At 41.3% G+C, this 16,433-nt stretch overlaps 1 protein-coding gene across 1 annotated transcript in view; it reads left to right on the top strand.

Moving 5' to 3' along the window:
- Nucleotides 1–16,433, top strand: part of snx29 (sorting nexin 29) — a 91,941-nt gene that overhangs the window by 69,531 nt on the left and 5,977 nt on the right. The window contains exons 19-20 of the mRNA XM_026915177.3: nucleotides 6,449–6,589; nucleotides 14,304–14,443. Of these exons, the coding sequence (XP_026770978.3) occupies nucleotides 6,449–6,589; nucleotides 14,304–14,443 (281 nt within the window). The remainder of the gene's footprint in view (nucleotides 1–6,448; nucleotides 6,590–14,303; nucleotides 14,444–16,433) is intronic.

Here is a 16,433-nt window from a genome sequence, read left to right as displayed (position 1 = left end):
TCTCAGGACCTTTGGTGGACAGTCCGCAGTATAGTCCCACAGCATCACAGATCCTCCATCATCCTTAACCATTGGGATTAGGTTATTTTCTGTATAACAAACCTTCTTTTCATGCCAAACCCATTCCCTAAAAGCTCTGTCCTGACTCATCTGACTATAGAACCTGGTTTCAGCCAAAGTTCCACTAGCATCTAGTGAACTTCAAGCACATACATTTGTGGTTAGAAAAGGCTTTTCTTCTGGCACACCTTCCTAATACTTTGTTGACATGGATATGGTGTCTAACTGTAGATTTGGAGATTTGATGACCGCAAAATGCCACCATCTTCTGCATTTCTCCAATTTTCCGTGATCCTTGCGCTTCGGTTGTCTTAAGCAGGGGTGCTCATTACGTCGCTCGCAAGACTACCACTGATCGATCTTCTTAATAGGTCAGTGTAGAACCTGGTGTGTGTGTGTGTGTGTGTGTGTGTGTGTGTGTGTGTGAATAAAGACTCGTGAGACAGACGAGACAATTTTTGCTGAGCTCCGGCCTCAGTTTTATTCAGTCCGCACTTTTCAGCACACTTTCAAATACTCAACAAACCCAAAACAACTCAACCAAAATGAGTCCTTCCCATACTCACAACTTTGGCTGCGTCAAGTTCAAGTTCAAGTTCATGCTTCGCGGCGTGTGGGTGAGAGTGTCTCGCAAGCTCCGCCAACTATATCGCACTCATTACTGAATACACAAAGAGCCACAAATACGTAGACTGGTGGTAATAAGACACAAGTGAGAATCATCACGCCTTACCTGCCGGTTCAACCCGCCTCCTCTCTGTACACTGATGATGCTTGATGACCACACCCCTGCTGCTGTATATTACTATTTCTTTGAATGAAAATTGATTGCATAACATTCTTTGAATAAAAACAAATCTCTCAAAGTAATTTCTCAAACTCTAAATTTACATGGTGGATCTTACCATAATAATAATCTGAAAAAGGAGATCTCTTGTCGTAGAAGTGTGAGCACCCCTGTCTTAAGTATTGCCCTAACAGTGAATATGGCATTTTCAGATTTGTAGCTATTTTTATAACCATTGCCTCATTTATTAAGGTCAGCACACTCATTTCATTAGTGTGTTCTCTTATCTCGCCCATGTTGATGAATGACTGAGGAAATTTGACCTCTGTGTCACCTCATATTTATACTCCAGTGATGGCCACTTAAGAGTTTCTAAACCCTTAGGTGAACTTAAAGTAAAATATAAATGGGAACATGCTTCAGCTACATAAATGGGAACATGCTTCAGCTACATACAAATGTTCATTTGTTCATATCATTTGTAGGGGTGCCAATAACTGTGACACACGTTTTTGTTAAAAATGTTCATATTTTCAGCTACATAACCATGTAATGTTTTTGCCATGAACCATGAAAGTTTCCATGAAACCATGAAAGTTTCCATGTATTTTAATGCAAATCAGAGCCTCTTGGCTCTTTCCTGTGCAGACAAGAAATGGTGACAAATGAAAAGTTATCCTCTGTAGTTTGTTACCTCTGCAGGAGAGAGAGAGGGAGAGAGAGACTGCAAATGTTTAACCTTTTAAACTGGCTCTCATTACAAAGCTGGGATGATCTCCTGTTCATCCTCATTATGATGGCTGAGTGGCCGACACACACACACTGCTCATTCATATGGATGAGAGAGCGGCAGCTCACTGGCACTAAAACCTCACTGACAAGTGGAGAGGCTGAAGGGAAGAGACAGCTATTCACTTACACTTATTTCTTTTCTTTTCCTGGGTTCTCCTCTCCTCTCGTATCTTCTCCTCTCGTCTCTTCTCTTCTCGTCTCCTCTCATCTCTTCTCGTCTCCTCTCATCTCTTCTCGTCTCCTCTCATCTCTTCTCCTCTCCTCTCATCTCGTCTCTTCTCCTCTCATCTCGTCTCGTCTCGTATCTTCTCTTCTCTTCTCTACTGTCCTCTTGTCTGGAAGTTTCTAATTTGGAACAGACGTAAATATTTGTGGCTTTACAGAATGTGCGGTACATTGGCAGAAAACATCCTTTTCTTGGATAAACCACATAAATGGGCATTTTAGACATCTGTCTCTGGAGTGCAAATCAATTTTTGATTATACTTCAAAGAGATATATTTGTGTACAGTTCACTCAGTGTTATTAATATATTTAATTTCTCTTTTCCACACTCTCAAATGCACCCTCTGTATCTTCTTCTTGGATTTAATAACTGTCACACCTCAATTGGTTAAATAACCAGCTCTTTATTGTGAAGTTAATATTAATATAGAACAAGTGGCAATGCCTTTTCCTTTCTGTTCAGTAAACAAATAACAGTGCATATGAAATAATGGTGCATGGCATTCATTTACCTTTTGATTGTTGTCTCTGTATGAGCTGTCAAAATAAATCAGAACATTTCCTCCTTACCAATGGCTCCATGCTGGGCTCCTAGTAATAACGATCCATGCATGCAGTCGTTTGTCTTTTCTCTTGCCTTTTTCCTCCTGTAAGATTGCCAACAACTTGTGTTTTTCACATCCTTTTACTTCTCATTCTAAATTCAGCCACTGTCAGCAGCTATCACTTCCTCTAATGATCACCTCAGTGAAGCTCAGGCACTAATCGGCTTCCTCTCCATGCTGCATGTCCTCACCGAGCTCACCTGGACTTCAGGTGATTATGGGCCCATCAGCTGTTGTGTGCTTCTGTAGCTGCCTCCTGTCACTTTACGCATTTCCTCTTCCTCCATCACTCCCCTCATGAGCAGTCTATCTGTTTGTTCTGATCGGACAGCCCGGATGGTGCTTTAGGATCAGTTATACAGCAACTTCAAAGAGGTGACTTTATTACACCTCAGGTCTTTTTTAACAAGTGAGATCAATAATTGCTGGACGGAAAGGTCAGGTATGCCTCTCTCCTATCGCTCTTTGGAACTTGCTGTAAGTTCTTGTTATGATTTTTGTACATCAGAACACTGCTGCCAACTGCTGTTACTGCCTTTTTGTTTGCATGTTTTTAAAGAGGCCAGATAAGGTCAGGCTGTCATGTTCAACCTTTTGATTAATGTTGATTGGTTAGCCTGGTTTGCCTTTGAGAATTTTGGATGATGATTTATTTTTATTAGTGCCTCATCCCACAATTCTGCTTGAATTTACTCCTGGATTCTTTTATATCTGAGCTTCTGGTATTTTTTAAATATTGCACAGAAATGAAATGCCATTAGGAGCACACGCCACACACACACACACACACACACACACACACACACACACACACACACACACACACAAGCTCCATCACCTGAGAATTACTCCATTTTGCACACAGGTGACAGATGCTGCTGCTGAATATTTCTAATTAACGAGTCCCTCCTCACTCCTTATTGCTCCCACTTCTCTCTCGCATCTCTCTCTTTCTATCGCTCTCTCTGTGTGTCACTCTCTCCGTGTCCTGAAAATCTTTCAAATGAATTCTATTTTCTGGCTAATTTGGCAAATGTTGAGTCTCTGTAGATTTGTAGAGGAGAATGTTAACTTGGATTGGGTATCAAATTATAAGGTTATATGTTTCTTTTGCACCCACTTGTTCTTTTATACAAAGAGTCTGGCTGTAGAATGGCTGTAATTACGCTGTGCAGGTGAGTGTATTCTTTAATATGTGCTACTGGTGCCAATTCTTTCCTCAGTCTGAGACCAGACATCCATTAAGCACACAAAAGAATCAATGCGAAACAGACGCCAGCCAGCTAGAGGAGGATTTCCACCAGGATCTTGGCCAAAAGGCACACCTGTTAAGACAGGAACTAGTCATGACCAAAAATAGTTTCTGACAGTACTATTCCGTTACCTCGCTCACAACTGCAACCCCCTGCGACTTAGACAGGTTGAAATAAACCCTGCAAGTTTGACATTGAGTGTCTGCTCGCTGTAGCGAGCACTCAGTGTGATCTTCAGGTTCTGTACTTCAGGGCCCAGCCAGTCCTTTCTCATTCCTCCGCTGACAGGTCCAGTTCCAGCCCTGCTGCATGTGGTGTGTTTGTGTCTTGTGCACCAGTGTGCATGTGTGTGAATATATGTGAAGTCCCTATAGGTCGATCTAAGTTCCCTGGTGAGAGGAGAAGGAGGCCTCAGTGTGGTACCTCTGGAAATGGAATTGGTCAGACCACAGCTTTTATGAGAGCTGGGCACCATCAGTTAGTTGTCCTGCCAAGCTCCATTTAAACCCAGCAAGCTTCCGTTTCAGCTGTGCAGCATGTGGACCCACTACTCATGGCATATACACATATATATAAAATCAAGGCGTTTTATCAGAATGTGTGTGTGCATCTCTGCAAAATGGCTGTCTTCCCTATCTCAGTCCCCTGGTGAGGTACACTTCCTCCTTCAATACAGATATAATGAGATATTGTAAATGCCTTCATGGTTGGGAAAAATATTAGCATCCTCCTCCAGGCTGACATTTGCTTTTAGTGTGAATCATTCACTGTGGCTGCTCTTTTTCCTTATAATTATTATTATTATTTTCGAAAAAGATAAATGCTGTCAGAGCCACTATCATGTATAATGATGCATCGTGACTTTTGCAATATGATGTTTCATGTCTATAGTCCAGCAAATTTGTATTATTGATTAGTTAAACATATTTAAACACAGCTTAACCTTGCACACAGCTTATATGACCAAATATAATGTATCTATTACAGATGTTTTCTTTCCTGTGCTTTGATTTTATATTTTCTGATTATGACATTTGAGAGAAAGTCATCATTTTTCTTTAGAGCTACACACACACACAAAAAAAAAATCTCGAATTGGACCTATTCCAGCGTTTTAGCGTGTGTAGCAAGAGCCATTATTACATTTAATGATATTTTTTATGTCAACAAAGAGTCTATTTCCACTGGTGCATGGTCTTCCTCTGTCTTTTATTTCAAAATTACAAAAGAATTAATTTTCAATTACTGAGAAGAGTGATTGCTCTTTAGAGGATGATCTGTTTCCATAAATATGTATGCTAATGAGGCCACCTCAGTGGGAATGTATTTGCTTTAATACACCATGGGATTGTGATTTGATTTTCTCCTGTTGAGCCTGTGCATCTGTGTGCTTATCAGGCTTTTTGTGTTTGCATTTATCACAGCATCTGAAAGTCTCCTTTGAATAACAGATACCATGTCTGTTCAGGACTAATTACATTCTTAATTAATCCAGAGAAGCAGCTTGTATCTACAAAAAAATAATTCTTATAACCAATCCCACAGTGTCGGCTAACTAGCACACCACAGAATTGGGTTTTTTGCCTTGTTTTCAAACATTTAACATAGAAAGCCATTCCAAAGGTTGAAGGCACCTACTCCTAAAATAGCTTTATTTATTATTTTTCATATATATATATATATATATAAATAAAATTCATACACACACACATACTTGACGGTTTTGCAAACTCTTAGCATTCTCTCAGTCGATTCATGAGCCAGCCACCTGAGATGCTTTTTCAGCAGTCTTGAAGAAATTCCAGCATATGCTCAGCATTTGTTGGCTGCTTTCCTTCTAAATGAAACATACTTGTTGGGTGGGCAAAATGACAAAAATGACAAAATCTGTTCTAGAAATAAATTCATACATATGCATCAGCTGTACTATTTATATTTGCCTTAGAAACCAATTTTAGGAATAAGGCTTTAGATAAGACTTTAGGTCAAAATGTCCTTAGGTAATTAAAAAAAAAACATGCTGTCAATCAAGTCAAACTAATTTACTATTAGTTCCATAAGTTGTTTCATTTATGTTACTATGAATCCACGTTGCTGTTCTCCAAGTGTATTGTGGGAAATACAGAACCTTCATGTACTCTTTATCTATTGACCAGTCCTGGGATTTATTAAATTTATTAGTTATTTAATTAAAGGTTGTTGTTAAACACAATGAATCCTCCATCATAATAACAGGTAAAATAATAATATATATGTTTTTGTCATTAGCATGCAACTAAACTTTCACTGCTGGCCTTAAGAAATTCTGTTTCTACTCACTTTTAGTCTTTGCACACACACTTTCATGTGAACCCCCTTTCTCATAAACACACAATCCAAACCTAGTGGACATGCTGTGTCTGATCTTGCTGTGATCAAAGGGCCTGCTCAGTTAATTCGAGTGTGACTGCAGGGTCTAGAGAGGAGAGGAACAGACGAAGGTGTGGAAATAGCTTCAGCATCCTCCCTTGACCCCTTCCTTCACGCTGTTCACTTGCCCATGTTAAGCACTTTTCCACACTTCCATGTGTTTGCCTGAACAAGACACCCAAGCAAATTCAAGGCTGTTGCAGAGGAAAAGTAGTGTGTACCATGTACATTTTATATACTTAATGTACCATGTATATTTTGATGTTATTGAATAACTAACAATTTGAGACATATTCATTGTGTATTCCATGTTTCAGGTGTACATCAGGATCTTGGACAATGAGTGGAATGTCTACCGGCGTTACGCAGAGTTCAGAGCACTCCACAATCACCTGCGAGCCAAGTTCCCTCAAGTCGACACCTTCAGCTTTCCCCCCAAAAAAGCCATTGGAAACAAGGTAAATGCAGCTACAGAATCTCAAACACCCAGTGCTGACTTTTCTGTCCCATTGCTTTCCAGACTCTATCAATGAGTTTTCCATCCTCTTTTCTACAAATACGTCTTCATCTTGGTGCAGTTTTATTGAAGAATTTGGTAGAGCTGGTCTAATAAGTCAAAAAATGTTGCTTCAAGCAACAGCTTGAAATCCTGTCATCACTTTGTGGTTATTTGCAGCACTCTTCTACAGTGACCTTGTACGTGAAACTGTCTCTTCCCCAAAGTGGGAGTGTTGTTTATGTCCTGATGTTATATTTGCCCTGGAATCGAGATCTTTTGTGTGTCAGGACGTGAGCAAGATCGATGCTAAGTGTGATTTGAAGTCTGAAACAATTTGCGTGTCAGAATAAAAGGTATTATTTTGAACATGAGCTGTAGAGAATTCTAATAAGAAGAAACTCTTCTGATTCTGTCCATTCACTGCTCTCTGATATCGTCACTGTGTTTTAGGACAGTCGTAGGAGTGTCTTGTTTTACGGACTTAAAGGCTGTGATTATTAAAACTTGACATTCGGTGACCTAAACCATTTCTTTTTTCACAGCCTGAACCCATCCAGGTGAAGCATTCACACTTTTTTGCATAGCGTCCCTGTTCTGTCAGGCTGATATTCAGTGTGTAACGGGGCAGGTTGGTTTGCATAACCTTTGATGCCGTGCAGCCCTCTGCCCCTCGGCCTCATCAGAGAAGCAGGGTGCATGGGCTAATGAGGCCAGGCTGCTTGGACAGCCCTCTCTTCCTCTTCTGGCTTTTTATTTCCTTCCTTGTTTTGAAGATCAATTGAGCCAGCGAATGGTAATTGGTTCACGGCACTGCTTCCTCTCCTGCTTGTGATTTCTGAGGGAGTGCCAGTTAGACCTGGTGGCTTCAGCTCACGGCTTCAGTGGTAGACTTTTCAGAGCATGAAAGCTGATTCATCACAACCTAGGCACAAGGATGGCCAATCAGAAGAGACAGTATACTTGTGGGCGGGTGTGTGAAGATCAGAGCTAGCTGGTTTCTCAGGTGCCCTGCCTGAAGCTAGGTGCTTCCTTTAGCTTTAAAGACCAGTGGGTAGGTCTTTTCATTATTTTACTCAGTTAGAACAAGATTTTATGACATTGTACAGTTACCTCTTGAATTTCTTATGGAATTATGAGTTGCTACAAGGTGCTCACCACACAGTAGTATGCCTGATGTTGATAGTGATTTTTTTTTCAGATTATGTAAAGGAGAAAATCTGCATTAAGCACAAATTCCCTCTCTGTTGTTGCAGAAGTGCTGCTAACTGCTAAATCAGAGGCAGACGCTGTACAGCGCTGGAGGTTTAACAGTGACAGAGTGTTTTTGTTGGTTTTCGTCGAGACCATTGAGTTTAGCTGTCATGTTTTTCCTGTTATTGTTTTTCATAATTGGCCTTCGTGGGCACTAATCAGTAGCGCTTTATCGAGCGTGCCTTAGTCCTTCTCTTTCAGCTAATAAACTACACTGCATGAGACTCTTCTCCTGTCAGATCCTCCGAGGTCAAGAGGGCTCTGTCAGTGAGGCTGGTGCAAGGCTTCTCTTCTAATATATTACATGGATAGATTCCAACTTGGACCTTCCTCAGACTGATTCTTAAATTACTTTTAAAACGTGTGTACGAACTAGAACAGTTCCGCAATAAAGTTTTTTTAATGCTTAAAGGAAATTATCTTATGTGTATTTCTTATTTACCAGTATTAATTTTTGTTGCACATGTGGATGAGTAGTGCTGATGGCATGCCACTTCAGGAAGAGAGAGCTGAATTGACCGAATCGACTGCGCTGTTATTGTGCAGCCATTTTTCTGTGCTGCTCCTATGTTCATGTCTCTTCAGGATTCTGTTTTTCCTCAAAGAAAAGATATTCTTGTCATGTCTTTAAGAGAACAAAAACAAACACTTTAACGATAATTTTTGTTCTTGTTCAGGGAATACCCCTGCATTTTTAAAAAAAAACAAAACAAAAAAAACTTTATTTTATTTGACAAAGCATTTATCCACATAGTGATGTCACTCTCTGTAGCCTTGGATGTGTTTTTGAATCCTGTGTTCTCCAGTATCAAATATAAAATTTCAAATTGCTGTGGCAAGCCCAATTTGGGAGAATCTTCCAGTTCTTGCTTGAGGCTGACTGAAGCTATTGCTGCTTTTTCCGAGCTACCATGCTAGCGCATTGGTTCATAAAAAACAGTGTGCTTATGCAGACAAGTGGAGCTTTTGACCTTTCTCTTTCTCCCTTATCAAGCTGCACATCAACCCTTTCCTGATGCATTGTGCTCATTATTGCATGGCATCAGAGCAATGCTGGGTTTGCAGACAGATTAAAGATTTATATTGGCAATATTACTCTGAAACTGATAAAACTGATAAAACCCATGGAAGATTGCTCGCAATGTCTTGTCACAATGTTTCCATGTATGCAGCTGGACACACCTCCCCACTTCAACCAATCAGCATCCACCTGAAAGCTGTTTGACGCCCATCACTGTAGATATGTACAGCAGACTGCTGGGATTATGGATGTGTGTGTGCGTTGGCCTCTCAGTGCGCCACACTCCCCACAAAAACCCCTCTCTGTGTAGTGACGCAAATACGCCTCAGTGCAGTAGTATATACCAGCCTCGACACAGTACTGATTGAGAATCGCTCTTATAGGACCATCAGGGCAACTCAGCAGCTCATGAACGTCAGATTATAGAGCATTTTTGTCCCCTAACTCAATCTTTTTTTTAAACCAGAAAAAAATCATATATAGCTGCAGGATGTTATATATAAACTCTAGCTCCTATGTTTCTTCCCCTTTAACTAGGAGCTGTCTGTGATCTGTCCCTCAGTGTAATCCTCAGCTGATGTGGAATAGGTTACAGAGGATGATGAGGGAATACATAGGGAACTCTTCCACATCTTTTGTACTCGTATGCAGCAGATCATCAGTACATTCAAGTGGTCACGTGTGATCCGTTACTGCTTTCAGCTCATAGCTAGTCAAACATGGCAGGAAGAAAGCTATCATGCTGTACTTCTCTTAGGTTAATAATAGTAATTTCACTGGGAGGATAGGCTTTTATGAAAACTTCAACTTTTGCTGCAAGCTAAGGCAAGCCATTACACTAAGGTATAATTGAGGGTTTTTTTTAAAGCAGTTTTCTTTCTTATCTACAAATTTAGTACAAGCCTGTTGGCAGTAAAAGTCTCTGCTCCAACAGTGGCAACATGCCCAGTTGTGATTTGAATGCATGTGAAAACTGGGAACCCCAGTTTTAATGTACACCAGAAAAAAGCACTGGCGAACCCTCAGAGTGACAGGCTATAGTTCATGATGTATCAAGGATGTATGAATAATGCTGAAAAGCAAATGTAAAATCTCAAAATTTAATTGGGTTTTTTTATGTACTACATGCACAACATAGTTGCTGCTTGAATTCCTGTCAAAGCTACCGGGAAATCCCGCTTCGTTGTCGTGAATAAGCTGATGTTCCATGAATTGGGACCGTTCCTGTAATAGGAATGTGTGCTGTGGGGAGATGTGCTGATGATGTGCTGCTGCTGGTCTCTCTGCGTCTCACACCCTGTCTACTTGGGACATGTCAGATCTCTCCATGCAGAGCTGTCCTGACAGCTCCTAAACAGCTGATTTGTTAGGGCCTGGGCCAGAAGACACGCTAAACATTCCCAAGTGTGATTCGTCAAATCTGCCCCAAATGCAGCAGCGTGCCAAGCCCAGGCCGCTAGAACCGAGAGTGGTGAGATCAAAAAGCACTGTCTCAAACTGTCACTGCCTCAACTCCACAGCTTAACCTTCTTTACAGCTCAGAGGCTTTTCATTAGGGTACAATTTATAAGTGCCTCTTTGAGGACTTTAAAAGGGGAATAAATTATAAGGTTTCTGTTTCAGACACTAATTAAGAAACAGTGGAGGTCAGAGATTAATTTTTGGCATTAAGGCAGAGCTGCAAGAGCACATAGAGTATGTGCTTGTGTCCAGGGTGATGTTTGGTGGATGAGGATTCTGAATGAGATAAACATGTTTGTTCAGCATGGGGAAAAAAAATAATTCAATGTGGAATGACAAAACATAATACCAAACAAATGTCCCCCCCTTCTCTCTCCACCAATCAGTCAGTTCTCGTGGTTGATTTGTTGAAAGCGGGAAAAATGGGCAAGCATAAGGATCTGAGTGACTTCGACAAGGGCCAAATTGTGATGGCTAGAAGACTGGGTCAGAGCATCTCCAAGACGGCAGGTCTTGTGCGGTGTTCCCGATATGTAGTGGTTAGTACCTACCAAAAGTGGTCCAAGGAAGGACAAAGGGTGAATGGGCGACAGGGTCATAGACGCCCAAGGCTCACTGATGCGCGTGGGGAGCAAAGGCTAGCCCATCTGGTCTGATCCCATAGAAGAGCTACTGTGGCACAAATTTCTGAAAAAGTTAATGCTGACTATGAGAGAAAGGTGTCAGAGCCCACAGTCCATCGCAGCTTGCTGCATATGGGGCTGTGTAGCCCCAAACCAGTCAGAGTGCCCATGCTGACTCCTGTCCACTGCTGAAATCGCCTACAAAGGCGAGCAGCAGAACTGGACCTTGGAGTGTTGGAAGAAGGTGGTCTGGTCTGATGAATCACATTTTCTTTTGCGTGTGCGTCGCTTACCTGGGGAAGAGATGGCACTTTTTCTTCAGAGAGCATTGCCTATGTCAGATTTACTTCTCTGCTGTTTATTATGTTTCTTGCTAGTTAATACTTCTTCTCAGAATTAATTATTAATTATTATCTGTGGGTCCTACAACTTACCAGTCCTGCAATTTCCCAATGCATGTTTACAGATATAGATGACTAGCATTATTTCAGCTGACTTGCAGGAATGAGAAACACCCCAGTTTGACCTCTTTTAGTCATCCATCCATCTTTTTCAGCAGCTGTACTGCACAGATGGCGAGAGGGATGATACTAGTCCTGGAATCCCGAACTGCATTGCTATGGGCGAGGACGGAGCTGCAGGCAAAGTCACAGAGATTGCCAGCCGTTTAGAGCTCATGCTCTGCCACAGTGTCCTTTTAAGATGACAGACAGCCTCTGACAGCTGTTTTGCTGCCGGCACTCCTCACGAGACGCTCGTCTGGCTAAACTGTTTAGCGGCTCTGCGCTGCCTCTCATGAGCTTAGTCATTTCTCACCATTTTCTGCGCCAGGCCCGCTGATCTCCGCAATGGGACGGCAATCCCTCTCTCGTCCAGCTGTTCTTTTGCTTTAGTGAATTATTCAGAGGCCTTGTGCAGAGCCAGGTGCATTAGGTGGCCTATTTATTCACACATGCGTCTTTTAGTAAGCTCTTTGTCCAAGTTGGAGAACTTTCCGTGTGCCATGTTTATAATGGTCTGTTATGAAGCACGTTAGCTCCTTTCATGAATTATGAAAGCCACAATGCTGAAATAAAGGGTGCAGTGAAGCAGCTGAAGAGAAGACAGCAGTTCTGGGTGTCTTGTGTCTTTCAGGGGTTTTTCAAGCAGCCTTAATTGAGCTCGGCGTTATCGCTGCATTAAAGATGACACCCTCAGGAGGATATAGCCCTCTCTCATTATTACTCATGTTTCCCAACCCTGCTTCTACAACTCAAAGTGAATAAATTATGACTCATGTATACTGGATGAATATGCAACATGCATGGGTAATGTGTCCTGCATTACTGAGACACAAAAAGTGCTGAGGAACCTGCATGAGCTAGTTTTATGGTCACAGTTTATCCCAGAATGCTGGTCTATATGGCCTTAGTTTGATGCCAGTTGTCTGCTGACTCATTTATTATTTCATTAATCAGCACCTTGAATGTCTCCTGAACCACAAAATGGGCTGGAGTTACTGCTCTCTCTATATATTATTTGTTTTTAACATTCTTGGTGTATTGTACAAGAATGACTCTATTTATCAGTGTATGACCTCCTTCTACATGCACAGAGGAGCTGTCCTGTAAAACTTCCAATTAAGCACATTTTTTAAGCTGGCAATATGACCACCTAATAACTTCCTCATTACCTTTTTATAACTTTCATTATTTTCATTCATTATTAATGATTACACCATTATTGCAGATCTTACATCAGAATGCAATTAGCAGGGTTGCCCATGTGTGCTAAGCTCTTTGCTTGTTTCTTTTGTGCTATACCATGAAGTAAAGTGTTCTTCCTAATGTTTAAGACTGACCTGGGTTTACAAACATGAAAAGGACCCCAAAAAAACTTTGATTAGACACTGTGTACCTTCTCTTTCAGTCAGGAGTAGCTTGGCCCAGTTTCTTCTCCGTCTCTCATAAAACTGTCCACATGACTAACACACTCTCACTCTTATTCATGGACACTCTTATTCATATCTCTTTCACTTCAACTTCTCTTTTCAGTATGTGCTTTTATACATTTCAGTAAATATTTTTCCCAAAGACAGGGTTTATATGCTATAAGCTGACTGAAGCAAACTAAATGTCAGAAAATAGGTTATTAAATGGGAGATGCTTTAGCAAAATTCCAAGCAGATGATCCAGCTGCTATTTCAGAGAATTTCTTTGTGTGTCCTGTTTTAAAAGAGGCTCTAGTCTGGGATAACACGTGTGCTTTGAGTAGGCTGGAGAACAGCCTGGCATTTGAAAAAAGGAGAATACAACTGACCCAAAGACAGGATGCTGTAAAAATGTTTTCGGAGATTTGTTGCTGTAGTGCTGGGCATTAGAGGTCACAGAGCACTTTGTTGGTCTTTTTTTGGCAGTTGTTTGTGTGAATAAGGTAATACTTGTGTTTACAGATAGAGAGGGCTGTGCTTCACTTGTTGATCTATCTGATAATGCCAGTTATTAAATCCACTTCCAATAAAGCAGTGCAGTTTTCTGCTGTGAAGCCATGTTTGCTTTGGTGCTGTGTTTTACATGCTTTCTATAAACAGAGAAATCTCTCAAGGGTTCCAGTTATGGAGATATTTCCTTGCTTAGACAATAGATGTTTAAATTGATGTTGCTTTGCTCTCTGGTGAGCATGGCCCAGGTTCTTCAGAAGACAACACAATAGTACTCTTTATTCCATCATTAGGTGGAAAAAATATATTCCATCATGAGCTGTTGTTTTGAACTGGATATAATATCATTTTGCAATAAAACGTGCCTGAAACATGATGTTAAATGGGGTGTGGGATTGTCATGGGCTGTAAGTGTTGGAGTTGTGAATGATGGTGATTCTTCAACAAGACATTAAATGGGCCCTAGCAATCACAACCCTCATGGAGAAAGCGCTGCAGTGGTGTGCGTGACACACACATACATGTAATTATTAGTGGGGTGAGGTGGTCATTTCCTGATGATAAACAGGATTATTCTATAGGCACTCCATAGGCACGGCTGGTAAACATGGCTGTCACATGGATGGGAATCTGTCTGTCTGCCTGACTACCTACTTACCATCAAATTCAGCTTTGTAGGCTGTTTGTATTAAAAGCCACTGATAAGCTATTAGGGTATGCTTATAAACTCTTTACTAATCTCTGATAAGTTCATTTTCTTTGTCTGTGTCTCTCTCCACTTGCACCTGTTTAATTTGAAGTGATGATACATTAATATTCAGTGGAACCCTCTAAGTGTGTTATTCATGGTCTGTGTGTGTGTGTATGTGTGTGTATGTGTGTGTGTGTAATCATGCAGGATGCCAAGTTTGTGGAAGAAAGAAGGAAGCACCTGCAGTGTTACCTGCGCATGGTGATGAATAAACTCATCCAGACACTGCCTGAGTTCACTGCCTGCCCTACCAAGGAAACACTGCTGCAGCTGCTGCCATTCTGCCAGTGAGTGCACACGTACAGGCACACAAACGCACACAAACCCACACATAGGCCCCTCCGAAAGTATTGGAACGGCAAGGCCAGTTCTTTTGTTTTTGCTGTACCCTGAAGACATTTGGGTTTGAGATCAAAAGATGAATATGAGACGATAGATTAGAACGTCAGCTTTCATATTTACATCGAGATGTGTTAAACAACCTAGAACATGGCACCTTTTGTTTGAACCCTCCCACTTTTCAAGTGATCAGAAATATTGGAACATGACTGACTGACATGTTTCTTGTTGCCCAGTTGTGCCTTGTTAGATTGATTGTTTAAACAGATAATAGTTCTGAATGTCTTCTCTTGGTAGATCCGTATACAGGGGACGGTATGTGCACATATGGCCAGATTTTGTTTATTACATCATATTTCACTATAATTTTATATTTCTCAGTAATACCCCTTTTTCACTTTTATAAGTTTATCATACATCATACATCATCCATCATCCTGTACATAGATAGATCTTATATTCAGGATCTGTTGTTTCCCCAATTACACTTGCTAATTCTCCATGCTGTTTTAGAGCCAACACTTGGCTCATCCATCTATCAGCTTCACCATTTTTTCTCACGCTGCATATCACTGAATTACTGTCAGTCCACTGAGTCTCAGCCAGCTCCAATTACAAACAGGAGATTAATGAAAAAAATGTTCCTCCCTCTCATCAAAATGATCAGGATGAATTCAACGGGAATCCTTGGCACAGCTTTGAAAATGACGAGCTAATTTAATGGCTTTCAGCTTGATGTAATTTGTGTGTTGAGCCAAATGAGGCGTTGATGGGTCCAGCTGGGATGTGAAGGAGGTGAGGGTTGAAAATTATGGGAGGTTTTTATTGGGGATTTGGGGGTGGTGGTGGTGTTTGCATTAAAACTGGGTCACAGCCTGCAATAGGAATTGTCTTGATCATGATTCATTGCTGATACAGTATGAAGTGTATATATTTCTTTCAGCTGTCCCTTTAATGCAGTATTCCATCTATCTATTTTCCATACTGCTTATCCTACACAGGGTTGCAGGGAGCCTGGAGCCTATCCCAGGGAACTTGGGGCACATGCTGGGGGGGGGACACCCTGGACAGGGTGCCAACCCATCGCAGGGCACGATAGCACAAACACTCTTTCACACACTATGGACAGTTTGGAACTGCCAATAAGCCTACAACACATGTCTTTGGACTGGGGGGAGGAAACCGGTGTACCCGGAGGAAATCCCCAAAGCACAGGGAGAACATGCAAACTGTGCGCGCACAGGGTGGAGGCGGAATTCGAACCCCGAACCCCGGAGGTGCAAGGCAACTGTGCTAACCGCTAAGCCACTATGCCCCCCTAATGCAGTATTTTAAAAAAAATACATATATATATATATTTATATATAAATTTTATAATTATGTATTATTACTAGATTAGGTATATTTAGGCAATTTAAAAGACAAAATAACATAGTATCTTAGTAACACCCATATCTGTCCAACTGGGTTGAGTTTAAATACCTCTGGACTCTAAGCATTCCAGCAAAATGCCCCCCACAGCATAACAGAGTCCCTGAATGTGAAACTGCTGTAATCCTGGCATATTTAAGATATATTTTTGCCATATTACCTACCTATACGTCAAGAGCTTCTCTTCTCATGCTGCTGTTGAAGTGACCTGCTTTAATAAATCTGAACAGCGCGCTCTCCTCTTGGCAGCGGTGTAGTAGAGAGAGAGTTGTCCATCATGCAAGGGGTGCTGGCACGATTGTGTAATAGTGACTGAGTCAAGGTGTGTGTGTGTGTGTGTGTGTGTGTGTGTGTGTGCATGTGTGTGTGCACGTAATCCTGGCATCTCCCCCCTGTGAGCCATGTAGTTTAGTGTGGCTGGAGGAGGAGAGGGGGGATTTTAGATGAGAGGGTTGTTGTCACAGCCTCTTTTAGGAAACAAAAGATGACTGGGGACTGAGACATTTT

Source organism: Pangasianodon hypophthalmus, chromosome 12, assembly GCF_027358585.1.
Source record: "Pangasianodon hypophthalmus isolate fPanHyp1 chromosome 12, fPanHyp1.pri, whole genome shotgun sequence".
Taxonomy (NCBI): domain Eukaryota; kingdom Metazoa; phylum Chordata; class Actinopteri; order Siluriformes; family Pangasiidae; genus Pangasianodon; species Pangasianodon hypophthalmus.
Note: the sequence above shows the minus strand (reverse complement) of the source record. Positions and strands in the feature narration are given on the sequence as shown.